The sequence below is a fragment of the Perognathus longimembris genome, chromosome 7 (genome assembly GCF_023159225.1).
Source record: "Perognathus longimembris pacificus isolate PPM17 chromosome 7, ASM2315922v1, whole genome shotgun sequence".
Classification (NCBI taxonomy): Eukaryota; Metazoa; Chordata; class Mammalia; order Rodentia; family Heteromyidae; genus Perognathus; species Perognathus longimembris.
Genome location: NC_063167.1, coordinates 15356511 through 15374783, shown reverse-complemented (window position 1 = coordinate 15374783; position 18273 = coordinate 15356511). Strand labels below are relative to the sequence as shown.

Sequence of the window (18273 nt, the reverse complement as noted above, 5' to 3'; positions counted from 1 at the left end):
TCTTTCAATACTCAGAAGCAATAGTCCTTTGAAAGTTATGAAAGTTACTTCTGTAAATTGGCTAAAGAAAATTCTGTTATTTTATGTCACGAAATAATCATGTAGTCCAGAAAGACCTTCTGAAATTACTATCAGATTATAATAAAAATAATTTAGCATTCATCTATGTGCTTGGTATTATGTTAAACATTTTACATAAATCACCTCGTTTCCTGTTTCCCATGATCCCAGGAGACAGGTAAGAAAGTAGATAATGACCTAATGAACAACATAATCCCAGTGGAAAAAGCTGGGATTCCAACACTCATCTATCTGAAAAGTAGGCTAAAGGTTTTTATGATCTTTTTTAAACAAGAGTATGGCTCTGTAGTCCAGGTTGGCTTTGCACTTTGCCTCCTGCCTCAGTCTCTCAAGGCCTAGGGCTACAAAGCATGTGCCATCATGCCTAGTAGAACGAACAGCTCATGCTCTTTACCAGTACGATGCATGTGCTCCCTGGGCTAAGAAAAAAATCAAGTGAACTTACCAGTTTACATTGACATGAATTACACATGAAGAATACAGGTAATACTCACCAGTGAGCAGCAAATGGACGACAAAGGTCTACATGAAAATTTTTGAGATCTTTAAATCTAATTGCTGCTTCAATATAAACAAAGAGTATCCAGAGGGATACTGTAGGCAAACACACTCCCCTTTCTGTGGGAAAGCAGCAGAGAGACAAGCATCAATGATATATGAATATAACAGATGGGTTGTTTGAGTGACTGATTCAACTATAGCAACTTTCACAAAGATTTTCCACTGAACTAAACTTAAAAGCAATTGGATCCAAACTGAAAGCTTTTATTTAACGAGCAATTTCACAGAATCTTTGACAAAAATAAAAGGAAAACATTCCGTCAAGAAATATTCAGAAGGGGCTGGGGATATGGCCTAGTGGCAAGAGTGCCTGCCTCATATACATGAGGCCCTGGGTTCGATTCCCCAGCACCACATATACAGAAAATGGCCAGAAGGGGCGCTGTGGCTCAAGTGGCAGAGTGCTTGAGCAAAAAGAAGCCAGGGACAGTGCTCAGGCCCTGAGTCCAAGGCCCAGGACTGGCCAAAAAAAAAAAAAAAAAAAAAAAAACCAAACAAAGAAATATTCAGAAGATACGTGAAACAAAGGATTAATCATCCTGACATAAAAAGATGCCCACAACCAATAAAAGGTAATGAAAGCTGGGACTGCTGCTGCACGCCTATGGTCCCAGCACTGGGGAAACTGAGGCAGGAGTTCAAGGCCAGCCTGGGTAACATAGATCTCATCTTAAAAAAAATAAAACAAGGGGCTGGGAATATGGCCTAGTGGCAAGAGTGCTTGCCTCCCATACATGAAGCCCTGGGTTCAATTCCCCAGCACCACATATACAGAAAATGGCCAGAAGTAGTGTTGTGGCTCAAGTAGCAGAGTGATAGCCTTGAGCAAAAAGAAGCCAGGGACAGTGCTCAGGCCCTGAGTCCAAGATCCAGGACTGGTAAAAATAAAAATAAAAAAATAAAACACGGTGCCAGGAATGTGGCTTAGTGGTACAGTGCTTACCTAGCATACATGAAGCCCTGCGTTCGATTCCCCAGCACCATATACACAGAAAAAGCTGGAAGTGGTGCTGTGGTTCAAGTGGTAGAGTGCTAGCCTTGAGAAAAGAAGCTCAGGGAAGTGGCCCAGGACCTGAGTTCAAGCCCCAGGACTGGCAAAAAAATAAAACAAAACAATCTTAGCATGTGTAAGGCACAAAGAAGGAGAACATTTGTAAGTCATGAGAGGAAAAATATAGATGGCTAAAGAACATGAAAAATATTGTATTCTTTCTTGGTAAGAGAAAAACAAATTAAAACATTCTTTCTTTGTACAACTACTTAAAGATAGCAAAATATATTTAAGAAAAAAACCCAAAAACAGATTCTTTAAAAAAAAATCTACCAAGAAAAATTTAAAGGTTAAGTATAGTGTAGGGGGAGGTATAGAAAAAGTTATGTTCTTATACTTAATAAAACTGTGACAACTTTGCTAGAAGGCAACTTGGCAGTATAGTTAAGTCTAAAATACATATATTTTTAACCCAGATTCCACTTCCAGGACTCTACCCTACAGAAATACAAAAAAAGAATATTCAATGTAGTATTATTTGCAATAACAAAAATTTACTAATTAGGACAAACCTGTGTAATGAAACAATGTGACAGGGTTTCTAAAACCTGAACAAGATCTGTATTATCATGGAATGATGTTTCAAGAATATAACATTCTTAAGTAAGAATGAGTTGTACAACAAAGCCATTTTTCCTGACATTTAGGTACTATTTGAAAAAGTTTTGCTTATTTTTTTCCCCTTAATCCCATGCTGGTATTCCTTTGGTAATTAAAAACCATTTGTGATTGGAGACTAGTGGTCACTTGTGTAAATTCCAGCTACTCAGGAGGCTGAGATCTGAATATCATGGTTAAAAGCCAGGCTGGGCAAGAAAGTTTGTGAGACTCTTATCATCAGTAAATCATCAAAAAGCCAGAAGTAGAGGTGTGACTCAAGTGGTTAAAAAAAAGCTAAGCAATAGTGAGAGGCCCTGAGTTCAAGTCCCCATACCTGCTCAATTTAAATAAACAAGCAATAACAAAATCCCCCAATAATTCAAAGGAGAAAAAAGCAACCTGCAAATAGAATATTTCTGAATGTGCATTGTGATAGGCATGAGAGAGTGAAGGCCATTCGTGTCCTGCAGGCTTTTCACTACGGATTTGTGCGAAGAAATTAAACTAAAAACATCATAGGGTCTTTAAAGGTCATAGTGATCTCTTAGAAGGATCACTTAATGTCGCTCTCACATTTTGTTGACAAGAAAAGTAAAATGCAGAGTTTATGCAAATTTGGTTCACCTTTCCAGATGTGGCAGTGAGCCCGCTTCCTAGGAAAACTCAAGTACTCTTAAGCACATTCTCTTCAAGTTAAGTCAACTCTGGAAGCTCTGTGAAGGCAGTTTATATCTCATTCTCACAGATTTAACAACAAAAAAGTAGGTATTCTTCACAACACAGGGGAAAAAGAGAAACCCACAATATATTTTTAAATCATTTCAAATATTCCTATTCTTTCTATATTCATTTATTTGTAAATTTTATTTGTTTTTTAAAAAACTAAAAGGAGGGGCTGGGGATATGGCCTAGTGGCAAAAGTGCTCGTCCCGTATACATGAAGCCCTGGGTTCAATTCCCCAGCACCACATATACAGAAAATGGCCAGAAGTGGCGCTGTGGCTCAAGTGGCAGAGTGCTAGCCTTGAGCAAAAAGAAGCCAGGGACAGTGCTCAGACCCTGAGTCCAAGCCCCAGGACTGACCAAAAAAAAAAACTAAAAGGAACAAAATACCTGCATTTCTACATCTATTAAATAAGTGAAATTACGTTGAGAGTATTTTTGAACAATTATAATAATTATGTCATAAATTTAGTTTTATATCTGGGCCTTTTAAGAACAAGAGAAAAAAGTTCATGATACAAAATTATCATTCTTTTTTTTATTAATTAAAAATTTTTTGACACGGTGTTGTGCAAAAGGGGTACAGTTACATAATAGAGCAGTGTGTACATTTCTTGTGATATCTTACACCCTGTTTTTCTTTCCCTTCCCTAGATCAGTTAGACATATATACAATACACAGTGTATCAAAAACATATACAGTATCCACGTGGCCTACGCCAAAGGAAATTCACTTAGGACTTTAAATGTAACGTCACCAATAGAGTTTGCTTATCCTTGTCTTATATAAACATACATACATAGCTTTTGAGCTATTGTGGTCCACTGAGAGGTCTATCTTTGACCTTTATATGTTGAGTAGTTGTTTAGTTTTAGTTACATAATGTAGGGTCGCTGACCCAAACCTGAGGGAAATACCATTTGACAAGAAGTTTTTGGTTTCACAGACCTGGTCTCTACTGTTTCCCCTCCCCCTACCTTAACAGTCATATATCAAAGAGATCATGCCCCTTTGTTTCTGTGTTCTAGGCTTGTCTCGCTCAACATTATTTGTTCAAGTTCTGACCATTTCCCTGCAAATACCAATATTTCACCATTTCTAATCGCTATGTAGTATTCCATTGTGTATAGGTATCATATTTTTTGGATCCATTCATCTGTGGAGGGGCAAAAATTATCATTCTTGTATGGCTGTATATAATTCAATTAATCATTCCTAATATTAAGAAAGGATTTTAAATTTTAACAACTGGAAGAAAAATTAGCCATACACTATATAAACTGCACTATTTGTCAAGCCCCAAAAAGAACAGAGGGGTTCATTGTGTTTCTTATTTTGTTTCACCAAAAATTGTGTGAAATAAAAACACATTCACAACTATTTATTTCACAACTTAACTGTATTTCAATGTGTATTTCTGAACCTTGACAGGAGAGAAGCCAGTAGCATTTAGTGACACAACTATATTTAACTAGTTACCAAGATCTTATTAAGGATTACATAGTCAAGCTGGGTGCTAGTGGCAATATTTGTATTCCTATCTACTATGAAGGGAGGCTAAGACCTGAAGATCATAATTCAAAGCCAGCCAGGGAAGGAAAGTCTGTGAAATTCTTATCCCCAAGGAACTAACAAAAAGCAGGAAATAGGGCTGGGAATATGGCCTAGTGGTAAAGTGCTCGCCTCGTATACATGAAGCCCTGGGTTCAGCACTACATATATTAAAAAAAAAAAAAAAGCCAGAAGTGGCGCTGTGGCTCAAGTGGTAGAGTGCTAGCCTTGAGCGAAAAGAAGCCAAGGACAGTGCTCACGCCCTGAGACTGGGGGGAAAAAAAAAAAGAGTTCTAACTTGAAGAAAAGCAAACCATGCTCATATTGGAAACTCACACGCACAGGAGCTCAGTTTTATCTTCTACATGGGCCTCCTTACAGCTCTGAGAAAAGGATGAATGTTGCTCCAGAGAGCTTTTATTATTTGGCACTCTCTCAATGGTTAAAATCCCACAGGTTGCAGCTGAGCCTAAGAATCAAGTTGGCTTTGCAGACAAGAGTGACCTCTGAGAGGCAGTTCTCATATCCCAGGCACATGCCACTTTCAGGCTTTCAGAGGGCAGGAGCTGCCAAAATATCTCATCTAGTCAGCTCTGGTGACTCAAGCTTGTAATCCTATCTACTCAGGAGGTTAGGATCTAAGAATTGTGGTTAGAAGCCAGCCTGGTCAGGAAAGTCCATGAGATCTTCACTTCCAATTAACCACCAAAAAAAACTGGAAGTGGAGCTGTGGATTAAGTGATAGGGAGTATTAGCCTTGAGCAAAAGAGGTCAGAAACAGTGCCCAGGCCCTGAGTTCAAACCTCAGTACCAGCACGCGCATACACATACACACACACACACACACACACACACACACACAGATACAAACAGACAGACACACACTCACTCCCATTCAATCTTAGTTTGAAATAATATGGTATATTCTGTATACATACACCAGTGAGAACATACGTAAAATGCAGTACACAAAGCCTCTTAAAACTTGAGAGACCGGGGCTGGGGATATGGCCTAGTGGCAAAAAACAAAACAAAACAAAACAAAACTTGAGAGACCTAGAGAAACTTGGCACTGGTGGCTCATATCTGTAATCCTAGCATTTCAGGAGGCTGAGATCTGAGGATCATGGTTTGAAGCCAGCTCAGGCAGGAAAGTTTGTGAGACTCTTATCTCTAATTAACTACCATAAAAGCCAGGAGTGAAGCTGTGGCTCAAGTGGTAGAGTGCTGCTAGCCCTGAGCAAAAAGAAGCCAGGGACAGTGCTCAGGCCAAGTCCAAGGCCCAGGACTGGCAAAAAAAAAAAAGATTCAGAACTGGGGGCATAGCTCAAGTGGTATAGCACTTGCCTAACAGGCAGGAGGCTCTGGGTTCAATTCCCGGTAAGACAGACAGATACACACACACACACACACACACACACACACACACACACACACACACGAGAGAGAGAGAGAGAGAGAGAGACAGAGACAGAGACAGAGACAGAGACAGAGAGAGAAAACAGAATGACCAGAAGCTAGTAAAACCAGAGGTATTTTGGCTTACAGAAAAATAAAGAGTATATTATGGAGTCTGCAGATCTCTAAAGAAATGTTTAACTTGGGAGGAGATTATGCTATTTAGAGCACTTGCCTTGCAGAAATTAGCATTTTGGCTTCAGAAGATCATCTATAGACCCCTTCAAATTTTAAGGCAAAGTCTGAGTATTTCCATACTTTTTTTCTGGATAAAAGCTCTCTTTGACCTTCAAAGAATCAGTGAGCCCCAAAATAGTTAAATCACACTGGATTAAAGTTTAAAATGGAGCTGGGCATGGTGACTCACACCTATAATCCCAGCTATGTGGGAGGCAGAGATCAGGAGAATTGTGGCTCAGAGATGGCCCAGGCAAAAAGTTCAAAAGATTCCTATCTCAATCATGAGCATGTGGGAAGCCTAACTATAAGGACTATCATCCAGGACAGCTAGGGCACAAATTTTGTGGGACACTATCTAAAATATAAAACAAACAACAACAAAAAAGCTTGAAGTATGGCTCAAGTGATAAAGTGCCCTCCTAGCAAGCACTGGGCCCTCCTTGAGTATAAGAAGATGCTTTTGGCTTAGTAATGAAGAACAATTTCTATCATAGCAGCCCCCGAATGGTATATAGTGAGTGCCAGGAATAGCAGATAACTTCTGTGTCTCTATAGGTTTTCAGAGGTAAAACTCCTGTGTGCCAGGATGCTGTGGGGATGCTGATGTTGAATTATGGATTCACCAAAATAACCTCTGACATTGCTTTCAATACTGAAATGCAGTGACCGTTTTTCTTATTAGGCATATGGCTGTCTGCAGCTACTCCTGAACAGAAATCACTTCAACTTTTCTTTTTTTACATATATATCTTTGTAAAAGTACAATCCACTAGAGAAAAACAACTTTAAAGTGTACATATAAATTCAAATTTAATCTACTAAAAAAAAATCACATTTTGAAAACTCAAGACTAAGATTCCATTTCCTATAAGAAATTAAGACTTACCTGTGTGCCATACATATTGAACCCATACGTATGTGCTAGCAGCAAAGAAAAGCCATTGTATGGGAATGAAGAGCAGACATATTATATTTGATGTGAATGCTACACAAACAAAAAATACTGAGAAGGCCTAAAGGGAAAAAACAAAATAAAATTAAAAAACACATCTTAGAAACTGTTATTTTTAAACGAAGGTTATTAAAGTTTGTTGAACAAAATTACTGAGCACAGAACAAGCTAGCTAGGAAAATTTTAAACATTTAACATCTACTGCATAAAAAGCAATGGGTGCTATTTTTTTGTGCCCGTACTGGGGCTTGAACTCAAGGCCTGGGTGCTGTCCCTTAGCTTTTTCCAAGGCTAGTGGTCTACCACTTGAGTCACAGCTCCATTTCAGGATTTTTGGTGATTAACTGGAGATAAGAGTCTCATGGACTTTCCTGACCAGGCTGGCTTTGAATCATGGTCCTCATATCTCAGCCTACTTAGTAGCTAGGAAAGTTTTAAACCATGAAGATTAAACTGGTCTAGAACAAACTGAGATTAGAGCACAGTGGGCTCATTTGGTTTCTACATACAGATTATACCTGAAAGGACCAGAATGTTAACACACAAAAAGCCTCCTCTTTCCTCTTAAACCTTTCCTAAAGAGCGTCTTAAAGCATTGGCTTATTATAAAGAAATATGCAGTGGGGTCTGGGAATATGGCTTAGTGGCAGAGTGCTTGCCTAGCATGCATAAAGCCCTGGGTTTGATTCCTCAGCACCACATAAGCAGAAAAAGCCAGAAGTGGCGCTGTGGCTCAAGTGGTAGAGTGGTAGCCTAGAGCAAAAAGGAGCCAGGGACAGTGCTCAGGCCCTGAGTTCAAGGCCCAGGACTGGCAAAAAAACAAAACAAAACAATATCTGGGTGGTAATAATTTATTAAAATATAGCTTTCCATCAGACATACTTATCAATGACTAATGACATCATCTTGAAAGTATCTTTTTGTGATGAATTTGCTCTGACCACAGCATCCAGCCTGGTTAGATTCTAGGACATTCTAGATTTTAAGATGAGCCATGGAACACAACAGAACTAACATATAACCCAAAAGAACAAGCTGAGGCTTATGTATGCCCTTACTCTTACCTAGTAGTTCCAAATATGTGGTCTAGAGAGTCCTGGAGAGTCTCTGAGATCTTTTCAGGGGATCTTTAAGGCACAGCTTTTGTTGTAAAACCTAAGACATCTGCCTTTTGCATACATATTCCCTCATGAGTATGGTGGAATTTTCTCGAAGTTACATGACATGTGATACCACAACAGACTAGTTCAGAGGCAGACCTGAAAATCTGTAATATACTGAACTGGATATGAGAGAGATTTGCAAAATGGAGCCACTTTGGTGGTCTTTTTTTTAATATTGTATTTTTCATTTAAAATGTAATTTGTATTAACGTATGTAAACCTACCAGTCCCTGGTATCTGAAGGAATCAAAGACGCTTCTGAGGAAAAGCCAGAATGGCCACAGGTATTCAAATCTGAACTCCAGGACAAAATCTGCCAGGAGGACAAGCGCCCACACAACCAGGAATTTCAGGTATAGAAATGTACTGCAAAATATAAAAATAAAGAATCAATTCAAGGTCATTTGTGAAGAACCACAAGTAGGAAATGCACTGCTTTTGGTTAAAGAGACAAAAACATAACCTCATTTACCAGGAACACATGGAGATAAAGCACAGAGAGATGCAGCCTTGGCCTTTCCCAATTACAAGGCTCTTGTGTCCGTCCCAATACTCTCCACTACATAGATAAAAGGATGACCAAAAATTCTTAAATCCATTTAAGATGAAGGGACACATTTAAATCTCACCACTATTTTTTTAAAAATGTGCTAAAAGTCTAACTTTAAAATGCTGCAACACTCAAAATTACAGCTTACAAGCTGTTCTTCATTAGAAGAAAATGTCATGGTTGAAAGACTTCAAATGTGCTGCTGCTTCTCCTCTACATCTGCTTCAAAGTCTTTGAAATTCTTGATGCACACTCTACATGCTTCAAGAATTCCATTTGTCGTCTCTTCTTGCCCCTCTCCATAGCTCTCATCTACCTTAAACAAAAGTCAAATGACTTCCCAAAATAGGCAGAAACTAACTTAGGAAGCAGATGCCAATCATTATCAAGGACTGTGAGGATACAGAAATGGCTGTTAGAAGCCAGGCACCAGTGGCTCACAACTATAATCCTAGCTACTCATAAGACTGAGATCTGAGGATAGCTGTTCAAAGCCAGCCTGTGCAGGCAGTCTGTGAAACTTATTTCCAATTAACCATCAAAAAGGCTGGAATTGGGCTGGGGATATGGCCTACTGGCAAGAGAGCTTGCCTCGTATACATGAGGCCCTGGGTTCGATTCCCCAGCACCACATATACAGAAAACGGCCAGAAGTGGCGCTGTGGCTCAAGTAGCAGAGTGATAGCCTTGAGCAAAAAGAAGCCAGGGACAGTGCTCAGGCCCTGAGTCCAAGGCCCAGGACTGGCAAAAAAAAAAAAAAAAAAAAAGGCTGGAAGTAGAACTGTGGCTCAAGTGGTAGAGCGCTAGACTTGCACTAAAAAAAGCTCAGGAACAGTGACCAGGCCTTGAATTCAAGCCCCAGGACCAGCATGCACTAAAAATGGCTGGTAGAGAAATAGTCTTTAAGCATCTTGCTCCCCCAGATTAGGTTAAACACTCACTACCTAGCTCTTTCTCACACTTGGATGAGCCAGGAAGGAGACATATGTAACTACTGCCCTAAGCTTACAGTGAGGTAAGGCCATGGTTTAAAAACTAAAAATCCATTTTCTAGCTCTTTAGTTGCATAATAAATAATAGAAGCCTCTAGATTCTACCTATTAATAAACTTCCCTTTCTATGTTCTCAATCCTACCAATTTTGGGAGTTGGCCAAATTTGGATGTTAAAAATGGCTTTTTATTGTAGCCAGGCTTGATGCTTATATACCTGTAACTCTGGCACTTTGGACGCTGAGGCAGGAGGATGGCAAGTTTGAGGTCAGCCTGAGGTACAATGGCAACTACTGTCTCCTACAAGCTACCTGAGTGCTCATGAAACTGTAAAGCAGCTGGGCATTCCACACTGTGGTGGGATATAAAGTGCTGACTTAAGTTAGCAATAGTTGGGCAGTTTGTTAGTTAAATCCTATACTTCCCGACCGACCACGTGATCCACAGACTCAACCCCTAGGCAAAGAGTGTCAACAAAACTCACATGCAAATATTACCAACATTTTTGTGATACCCCAAATTTGCATATAAACCAAAGCCAATTAGTATGTGAAAGGATAAGCAAATTTTAGCATATTCATACAAAGAAATACTACTCAACATTAAAAAGGAAGGAACTACTGAGACAGGGCACAAGGAGGAAAGGAAAAACTATCACAAAAGAAACTGCTAAAAAAAACACCACATAATGTATGACTGTATGTAAATAAAACTCCAAGAAATACAAATCTAGAAAGAGAGAAAACAGATCAGTGATTGCCTGGGGACAGGGTAAAAAGAACAGAGATTGAGGAAACTTGTAGGGATAGTGGCTATGTTTACCAATGAAAATTGATTGTGTTACCAGGTCCTGGGTACAATTTAAACATGTACAGTTCACAGTACATAAAAGCCCTGACAAATCATGTGAGTAAACAAAAAGAACAAGAGAAAACGGTTCAAGTAGGAAGATAACCAGTAGAATAAAACCAGAAACAAATATTTCTAAATACAAACAGATACTTACATACAGCTAAGTGACTCTGAAAACAGTCAATATAGTAAGTAAATGCTGTAAAGTAGAGGTTCTCAAAGTGTGTCCTGGGGCACCAGAACTATTTCTAAGGAGTCCAGAGAGAAAGGAATTTTTATCATCATTAATAATTCTCTGAAGAGTATGCAGTGGTCTTTTCCAGAAGCTACCTTATATAAATCAACATTAAATACAGACACAGACACAGCTGTCTTAATATGAGCTCTTAATTTAAAACATTTTTTTTTCTTGTGGGAGACCAGGACTCAAACTGGGTATCTGGTGCTTTATGTCTATTGACAGGCACCCTACCACCTGAGCCACTCCTCTAACCCCTGAAAAACTTTGTGTTTTTTAATTTTATTTTTTTCTGTCGGTTGGTTGTGGGGCTTGAACTCTAGACCTGAGTGCTGTCCCAGAACTCTTCAGCTCAAGGCTAGCACTCTACCACTTGAACCACAGTGCCACTTCTGGTTTTCTGGAGGTTAACTGGAAATAAGAGTCTCATGGACTTTCCTGCCCAGGCTGGCTTTGAGCCGTGATCCTCAGATCGCAGCCTCCTGAGTAGCAAGGATTACAGGCCTGAGCCACTGGCACCCATCTACCCATCTTTCTATTATACTCTTTTCCATTTTAAAAGAAAAAGTTTTTTGCAATACAGCTTAACATCTATAATTTGTTTTGACTTCAGCCAGACCCTTTCCACAGTATTCTGCAGTACAAACAGTTCCATGCTGGTGTGATCAAATTAGCTGTTTGAAAAAATAAATATCATCAAAAACAAAGATTTGGAGCTGGGAAGGGTAGAACATTCTTGTCATCTCAGCTATCTGGGAGGCAGAGGTTGTTGGAGATCTCAGTCTGAGGCTGGTCTAAGCAAAAAAGTTGTCAAGATCCCCCTCAACAAATATGGTGGTGTGTGCCTATCCCAGCTACAAGGAAGCCATAAATTAGATGATCATGGTCCTAGGCTGGCCCTAGGCAAAAAGTGGAAAACCCTATCTAAATAATAATAATAACTACTAAAGCCAAAAAGAATTGGGTGAATGGCTTAAGTAGAGCTTGAGTCCTGAGTCCAAACCACAGTACTGCCAAAAATAAATTTATTTTGGTGCTGGAGACTGAACTCAGAGCTTTGTGCACACTAAACACATACTTTACAACTGAGCTAAAAGTTAAGACTTCAAACTTTAGGTTTCAATACTACACAAAAAGACCTTGGATCTGGGAATGTGGATTAGAGGTAGAATGCTTGCTTAGCATAGATAAAACCCTGGGTTCGATTCCTTAGCACCACATAAACAAAAAAAAAGCTGGAAATGGCACTGTGGCTCAAGTGGTAGAGTGCTAGCCTTGAGCAAAAGAAGCTCAGGGACAGTGCTCAGGCCCTGAGTCCAAACCCCAGGACTGGCCAAAAAAAAAAAAAAAGAAAAAAAGACCAATGTACTCTGCAAAGAGAGGAGAAAAAGGAGGCTTCTTTTTTTTTAGGCAGTAAGGTAAAAAGTATTAAAAACAAATCCATCTGACTTTCCACGATAATGTTCATAATCATACATAGTTTGTCACCTAGGACTAATTTCCCGTATAGATTCTTAGAACTTCTGTGGGTTTGGTAAATACGTTTCTAGGTGGCTTGCTCTAAAAGCCAGAATTCACAGTGGTGAGCTTTGTGTCCCATCATTTGGTTTCATTTCACTAGAGTCCCGTTGGCCATTTGAGACAGCTCTCATTCTCATTAGGTCCACAATGGATGCACTGGAGAGCATGGGTATTTTATTAGAAAGAATAATTGAGTTGTGTAGGTATTTAGGATCATAAATATAGGCTGACACTAGATTTCCAAGAAGTTTGACTATAAATCTAAGAGGAATTTTTTTGGTGTCCAGTAATGTTACTAGGTGTTGAAGATTTATTTTGTGTGTGTTGCACAGTTGCGAATCCTGGGCTTAAACTCAAGGGCTGGGCACAGTTCCCTTATCTTTTTTGCTCAAGGCTAATACTCTGCCAACTGAGCCACAGTTCTACTCTGGGTACTCTGGGTTTTGTTGTTGTAGTTGTTGTTTTGGAGGTTAACTGGAGATGAGAATCTCACAGAATTTTTCCCCTGGCTTGGTTTCAAATTTTGATCCTCTGGGGGCTGGGAATATGGCTTAGTGGTAGAGTGCTTGCCTCGTATACATGAAGCCCTGGGTTTGATTCCTCAGCACCACATATATAGAAAAGGCCAGAAGTGGTGCTGTGGCTCAAGTGGTAGAGTGCTAGCCTTGAGCAAAAAGAAGTCAGGGATAGTGCTCAGGCCCTGAGTTCAAGCTCCAGGACTGGCAAAAAACAAAACAAAACAAATTTTGATCCTCTGATCTCAGGCTTCTGAGTAGCTAAGATTCCAGGCATGAGCACTGTGCCCGGCTCTTGGCTATGTTTTTAAGGTATTTAAAAATTGGCATGTACAGCCAGACCCAGTGGTGCACTCTGGTGATCTCAGCACTCAGGAGACTAGAGCAGAAGGATCTCTAGTTGGAGACTAGCCTACTGCTATAAAGAGTTCAAGGTTGTAAGACCTTGTTTCAAAAAAAAATAGGGGGAAAAACTGACTCCAGTGGCTTATATTTATAATTCTAACTGCTTAGGAGGCTGAGCCCTGAAAATCTCAGTTCAAAGCCAGCCCAAGCAGACAAATGCTCAAGATTCTTTTCTTCAATTAATCATCAAAAAGCCAGAACTAGAAATCTGGAACGGTAGAAAAATTAACTCTGAGGGGGCAAAGCAAAGCACGAATGCAAGGCTGAGTTCAAACCCAAGTATGGCAGGGGGTAGAAGGGGAAAGTGGGAAAATTTGTATGAAACTCAAAGTGTAGCTCAGTGGTAGGGTGCTTGCTTAGCACATCTGAGGCCCTGGGTTCTAACTTCAGAACTAGAAGGGAAAGAGGCATGGGAATGTATCTTTTTTTTCTGATTGTTTTTCCCATGGAGTCATCTCAGGAATGTTGCTCAGACATGATGGTACCTCAGCATGTCTAGTATCTAGTCATTATGGTGGTTCCCAGATAGAAAGGGAACAGTACTACCAACTTCTCTCTACCCAAAATGCCCTAGAGCATGTCAGCACCCCAGTCTACCCGTCAACACTCCATTTCAATATTTAGATAGCATTATCCAAAGAACAGGCTCCTGTTCAATACCTTTAATAATTCAATCAGTGGCTGGGAATATGGCCTAGTGGCAAGAGTGCTTGCCTCGTATACATGAAGCCCTGGGTTCGATTCCCTTGCACCACATATATAAAAAATGGCCAGAAGTGGTGCTGTAGCTCAAGTGGCAGAGTGCTAGCCTTGAGCAAAAAGAAGCCAGGGACAGTGCTCAAGCCATAAGTCTAAACCCCAGGACTGGCCAAAATAAATAAATAAATAAAAATAATAATTCAATCATTGAAACCCAATATAAAATATAAAAACTTCTATCTTTGTTAGTGACTACTGTCAAGAAAGCAAATGCAGTCATACCTTTGATGTTCCTGATACCCAATTCCTACTGAGTTTTAGTTTAGAAGTAGAGCTATCTAAGGAAACATGGTCTTCACAAACAAATGCCATTCCCTAAGCTTTCCTTGGGCTCCCTATTAAGTGGGCCTACCTTTAAAAATCAAGAAATAAATCTAATTAACAGAGCGGATTTTCTCTAAGAATAAATTTTAAATTCTTTCCAGTCATTTCAGCCTTATATAAAGAAAAAGAAAGCTGCCTGATTCAGTCTTCACTTGGTCCTCTATCTCCGTAAGTCATGCTTCTTATCCCTCTGCAGTTTTCTGTGCAAATGTTAAATACAAGTAGTCTAAAATAACTGTTTATCAGTAAGCAACCCAGATGAATCCCTCATATTCTGAAGGCTCCAAGATTTTGCCAGATTATGAGAGAGGCTATTCCAAAGAAAGATTTAGGCCATTAGGGCATTCAAATATTTGTTTCAAACCATGAAGAAAATATGATTAAATATAAAGTGCTTTTACACATGTAATTTATTATATATGACATAGCTAACTTGATATGTTTGATTCTTGGATCCAAACAAATTTGATAGTTATTAAGTATCCTGAACAAAGTTTAATGCTTAACTCCAAAAAGAGATATTTCCAAGATTACATAATTTAAATAAGAAAAGACCAATAACATTGTTTGAATCTTATAAGCTAATGGTCTATGTGCCAGTGAAATATGCAATTGTTAGGCTTAACAGTGGCAAGTCTTTCAAAGTGAATATTAACTATAAGGTGTTTTTTTTTTTCATTCCATTCCTTCACATTCCATTTACAACCATTTTCTACTTGAATCCATTTAGCAGAACTCTCCCCACCTACGGATTAATCATCTATGATTAATGAGGATAGTATTGAACTTTCTTCCAAGTAAAGTGCACCTTCTCTCCAGTATCACTACTGCTTGTCATCTACATCATTTCCAGAAGCCCACATAATTACCAGGGGATATACATTAAACCTTAATACTCAACCTTTTCCCCAGGCAGACTAATGGCCATTTAGTTCACTTAATCCACACCACAGAAGTCTGTGGAATATTTCACTGGAAGTGCTAGCATCTGTCTACACATGTTAATAATCATCTATCTCAGTCCCAGCTTTCCTGTCCTTTTGGTAATGCACCTGTGACTCATTGACATTCAGTCTGTGACACAGTATTTCCTACACTAAGCCACTTTGTCTTCTGAGTTATCCAGAAACTCTCCCTACAGGACAGCATCTCTAGAATATTTTTCTAGCCCCTTATCTACTTTGTACTCCTACTGAAGCCTCACACTGATCATTTGTAATTACAATCTTGCTGCTCAAATTATGGCCCATGGACCATCAGCACCTTGTAGGAGGTTTTTAGATCCCACTCTAGCTAGACCCAGCTAGTTCATTTTAACTAGATTCAGAGCCCCTTTAAGCATACATTAAAATGTGACTTGCCATACAATGCCTTCCACCATACTATAGTGCCTCAGGAATGGCTTCACCAAATGCTAAACAGATTCTGGTACAGGGTCTAGGACCTTTCAGTGTCTAGAACCATGACAACTAAATTTCTTTGTAAGCTACTCAAGTCTCATGTGTTCAGTTAAGCAAAGAAAACGGACTAAGACAACACATTGTCAGGGAACTTCCACTGCAGTCCATGATGTCTCAGGAAAAAAACAAAGATAACCAGTATTAATGCCATGCTATTGCCTGTCTTCCCCTCAACCAGGAACATTCACACTATTGAAGATTAGTTATTCCAGTTTTCTACAATTCTTTCTGAGTCACAGAGAAGATCACCTAAGTCCAACTGAAGTACTTCCACTGCTCACTCCTCCACCTACACACAACACGAACATCTCATCATTCCCTCAAAAAGCAATACTGACTCTCAGGTAGATGCAGAAGGCTACTATATGCTCAAGTAAGAGCCTGTGCCACAAGAGCATTTCATTGCTATTTTAACTGAACAGTTTTGAAATCAGCTGTTTAAATGTAGTCTATGCAAACAAAGGAGCTATCCATGTTCCCCACTTTATCTCCTCAGCAGCCAGCACAGCGACTGGCATCCTGCACTATGAGAAATCAAACTTTCCCCCATCCACAATTATTTGCCAAACAAATGACCTGTAATGCAGGGCTATAATGTTTAAACCTAATAGGAACACCTTCCTAAGGAAGACTGAAAGGGAGGTATGCACAGTGACTGGCAAGGGTATGTAGACAAAGCAACAAATATAGCAATGAAGAGGGCTTTGCTGAAACACAGCTTCTACCTGAGGATTACTGTGCACCTGCTCCCAATCTGCTCTGACTGCTCTTTACTAGGAATAAATAAATCAAACCTGGCTAGCTCTGGGTCCTAGATTCTAACCCATTTGGCCCATCTGCCACCAGTTCTGACTACAGCGTGGTTCTCAAAGTGTTTTCTACTAAGCCAAGCAATAAAGATAACGCAAAAATGTAACTTGTAAGTATTTTAGATCTTTGTTTTTTCCTGGCATAGTAAATATTGGTAAAGATAACCTATATAAGCCAAAGCTCTTTGAGGGGCTCAATTATTTTTAAGAACCTAAGAAAACTAAAAAGTGGCACAGTGGCTCAAGTGGTAGAGCGCTAGCCTTGAACTAAAGAGCTCAGGGGCAGTGCCCAGGCACAGAGTTCAAATCCCATGAATGACAAAAAAAAAAAACCCAAAAACAAAACTACTGTCAAAACAAGAAAACTAAGAAATGCTGCATAATAATCACTAGTGGGCAAGCTCAGACACAGACTAGACCCACTATTGCCTTCTCCAAATACAACCTGTGTGAAAATCTTGAAAGGGGGTGCAGGCTGAAGTTCTGAGCTGTCCCACATTTCTCTATTCTAGGCCTCCTGTGGACTGCAGAGGGAGTCCATTGTGTGCGCGTGCACCCACCCACACCTACAAACCCAGACTCACAAATACACATGTATAGCTACTGCAACCACAAATTTAACTGTGAAATATACTTAATTTCAAGGAGAAAATACTTAGAAATCACTAAAAAAAAGCTTTAAAGAATTCTGCTTACCATGCATGAGGCTTTACTCCCCAGTACAGACACACAGACACACAGACACACACAGAACTTACATAGAGTATTTGTATAAAGAACTTATATAGAGCAACAGAGATATTAAGGACAAGTACTATAAACTAATGCAAGTTAGACTGCCTAGAATTTTAAAATTTCTGCTTGTAAACACTTAATAGTCCATAGGGCTTGGGATCCAACGCATGGTTTATTAAAAAAAATGTTAACCTTATATCAGCATTAGAAGTCTGTAAGTAAATTAAATATTTCTGTTAATAGCAATAATCTGTTTAATTATGCCCTAACATTTATATCACACTTATTTCCCAAAAGCTTCATATTAATGACCTCATTTTATTTTCCTAAGGGTGAAGTAGGCAAGGCAGGGCATTGTTATTTTACAAAACAGCAAGCAGAGGAACAGGGAACAGGTCATAGGGCATTGTTGAAAGAGCACAGAAAGAGTAGCTAGGAGATGGTAGAGAACGGTGTTCCTTCTGCACAGACCAGGTACTGCTCCTACTGTGATTATTGTGAGTCTCTAGGTAAAGAAATAATGTGTAAAATAGAATCCCAGGTTTGTTGAGGAATAAATACACACATTTGTTCATACAGAAAAAAAGAGAAAGCATATTTCTAAATTATATAATAGCAATTATCTTGGGGCAGAACTACTGGGGCTTTTAATTATTTTTCATTCTTTCCTTTTAGACAATACTGGGTTTTGAACTCAGGGCCTAACATTTGCTAGAGAGTTGTTCTACCACTACCATTTACATTATTTTTATACATGGTCATATTGCTTTAATTTTTAAAAAAATAAGCATGC

At 39.3% G+C, this 18273-nt stretch overlaps 1 protein-coding gene across 1 annotated transcript in view; it reads right to left on the bottom strand.

Annotated features, from left to right (window-relative positions):
- Positions 1-18273, bottom strand: part of Maco1 (macoilin 1) — a 73424-nt gene that overhangs the window by 44556 nt on the left and 10595 nt on the right. The window contains 3 exon segments of the mRNA XM_048350542.1: positions 576-699; positions 7093-7219; positions 8546-8687. Coding sequence (XP_048206499.1) covers positions 576-699; positions 7093-7219; positions 8546-8687 — 393 coding nt within the window.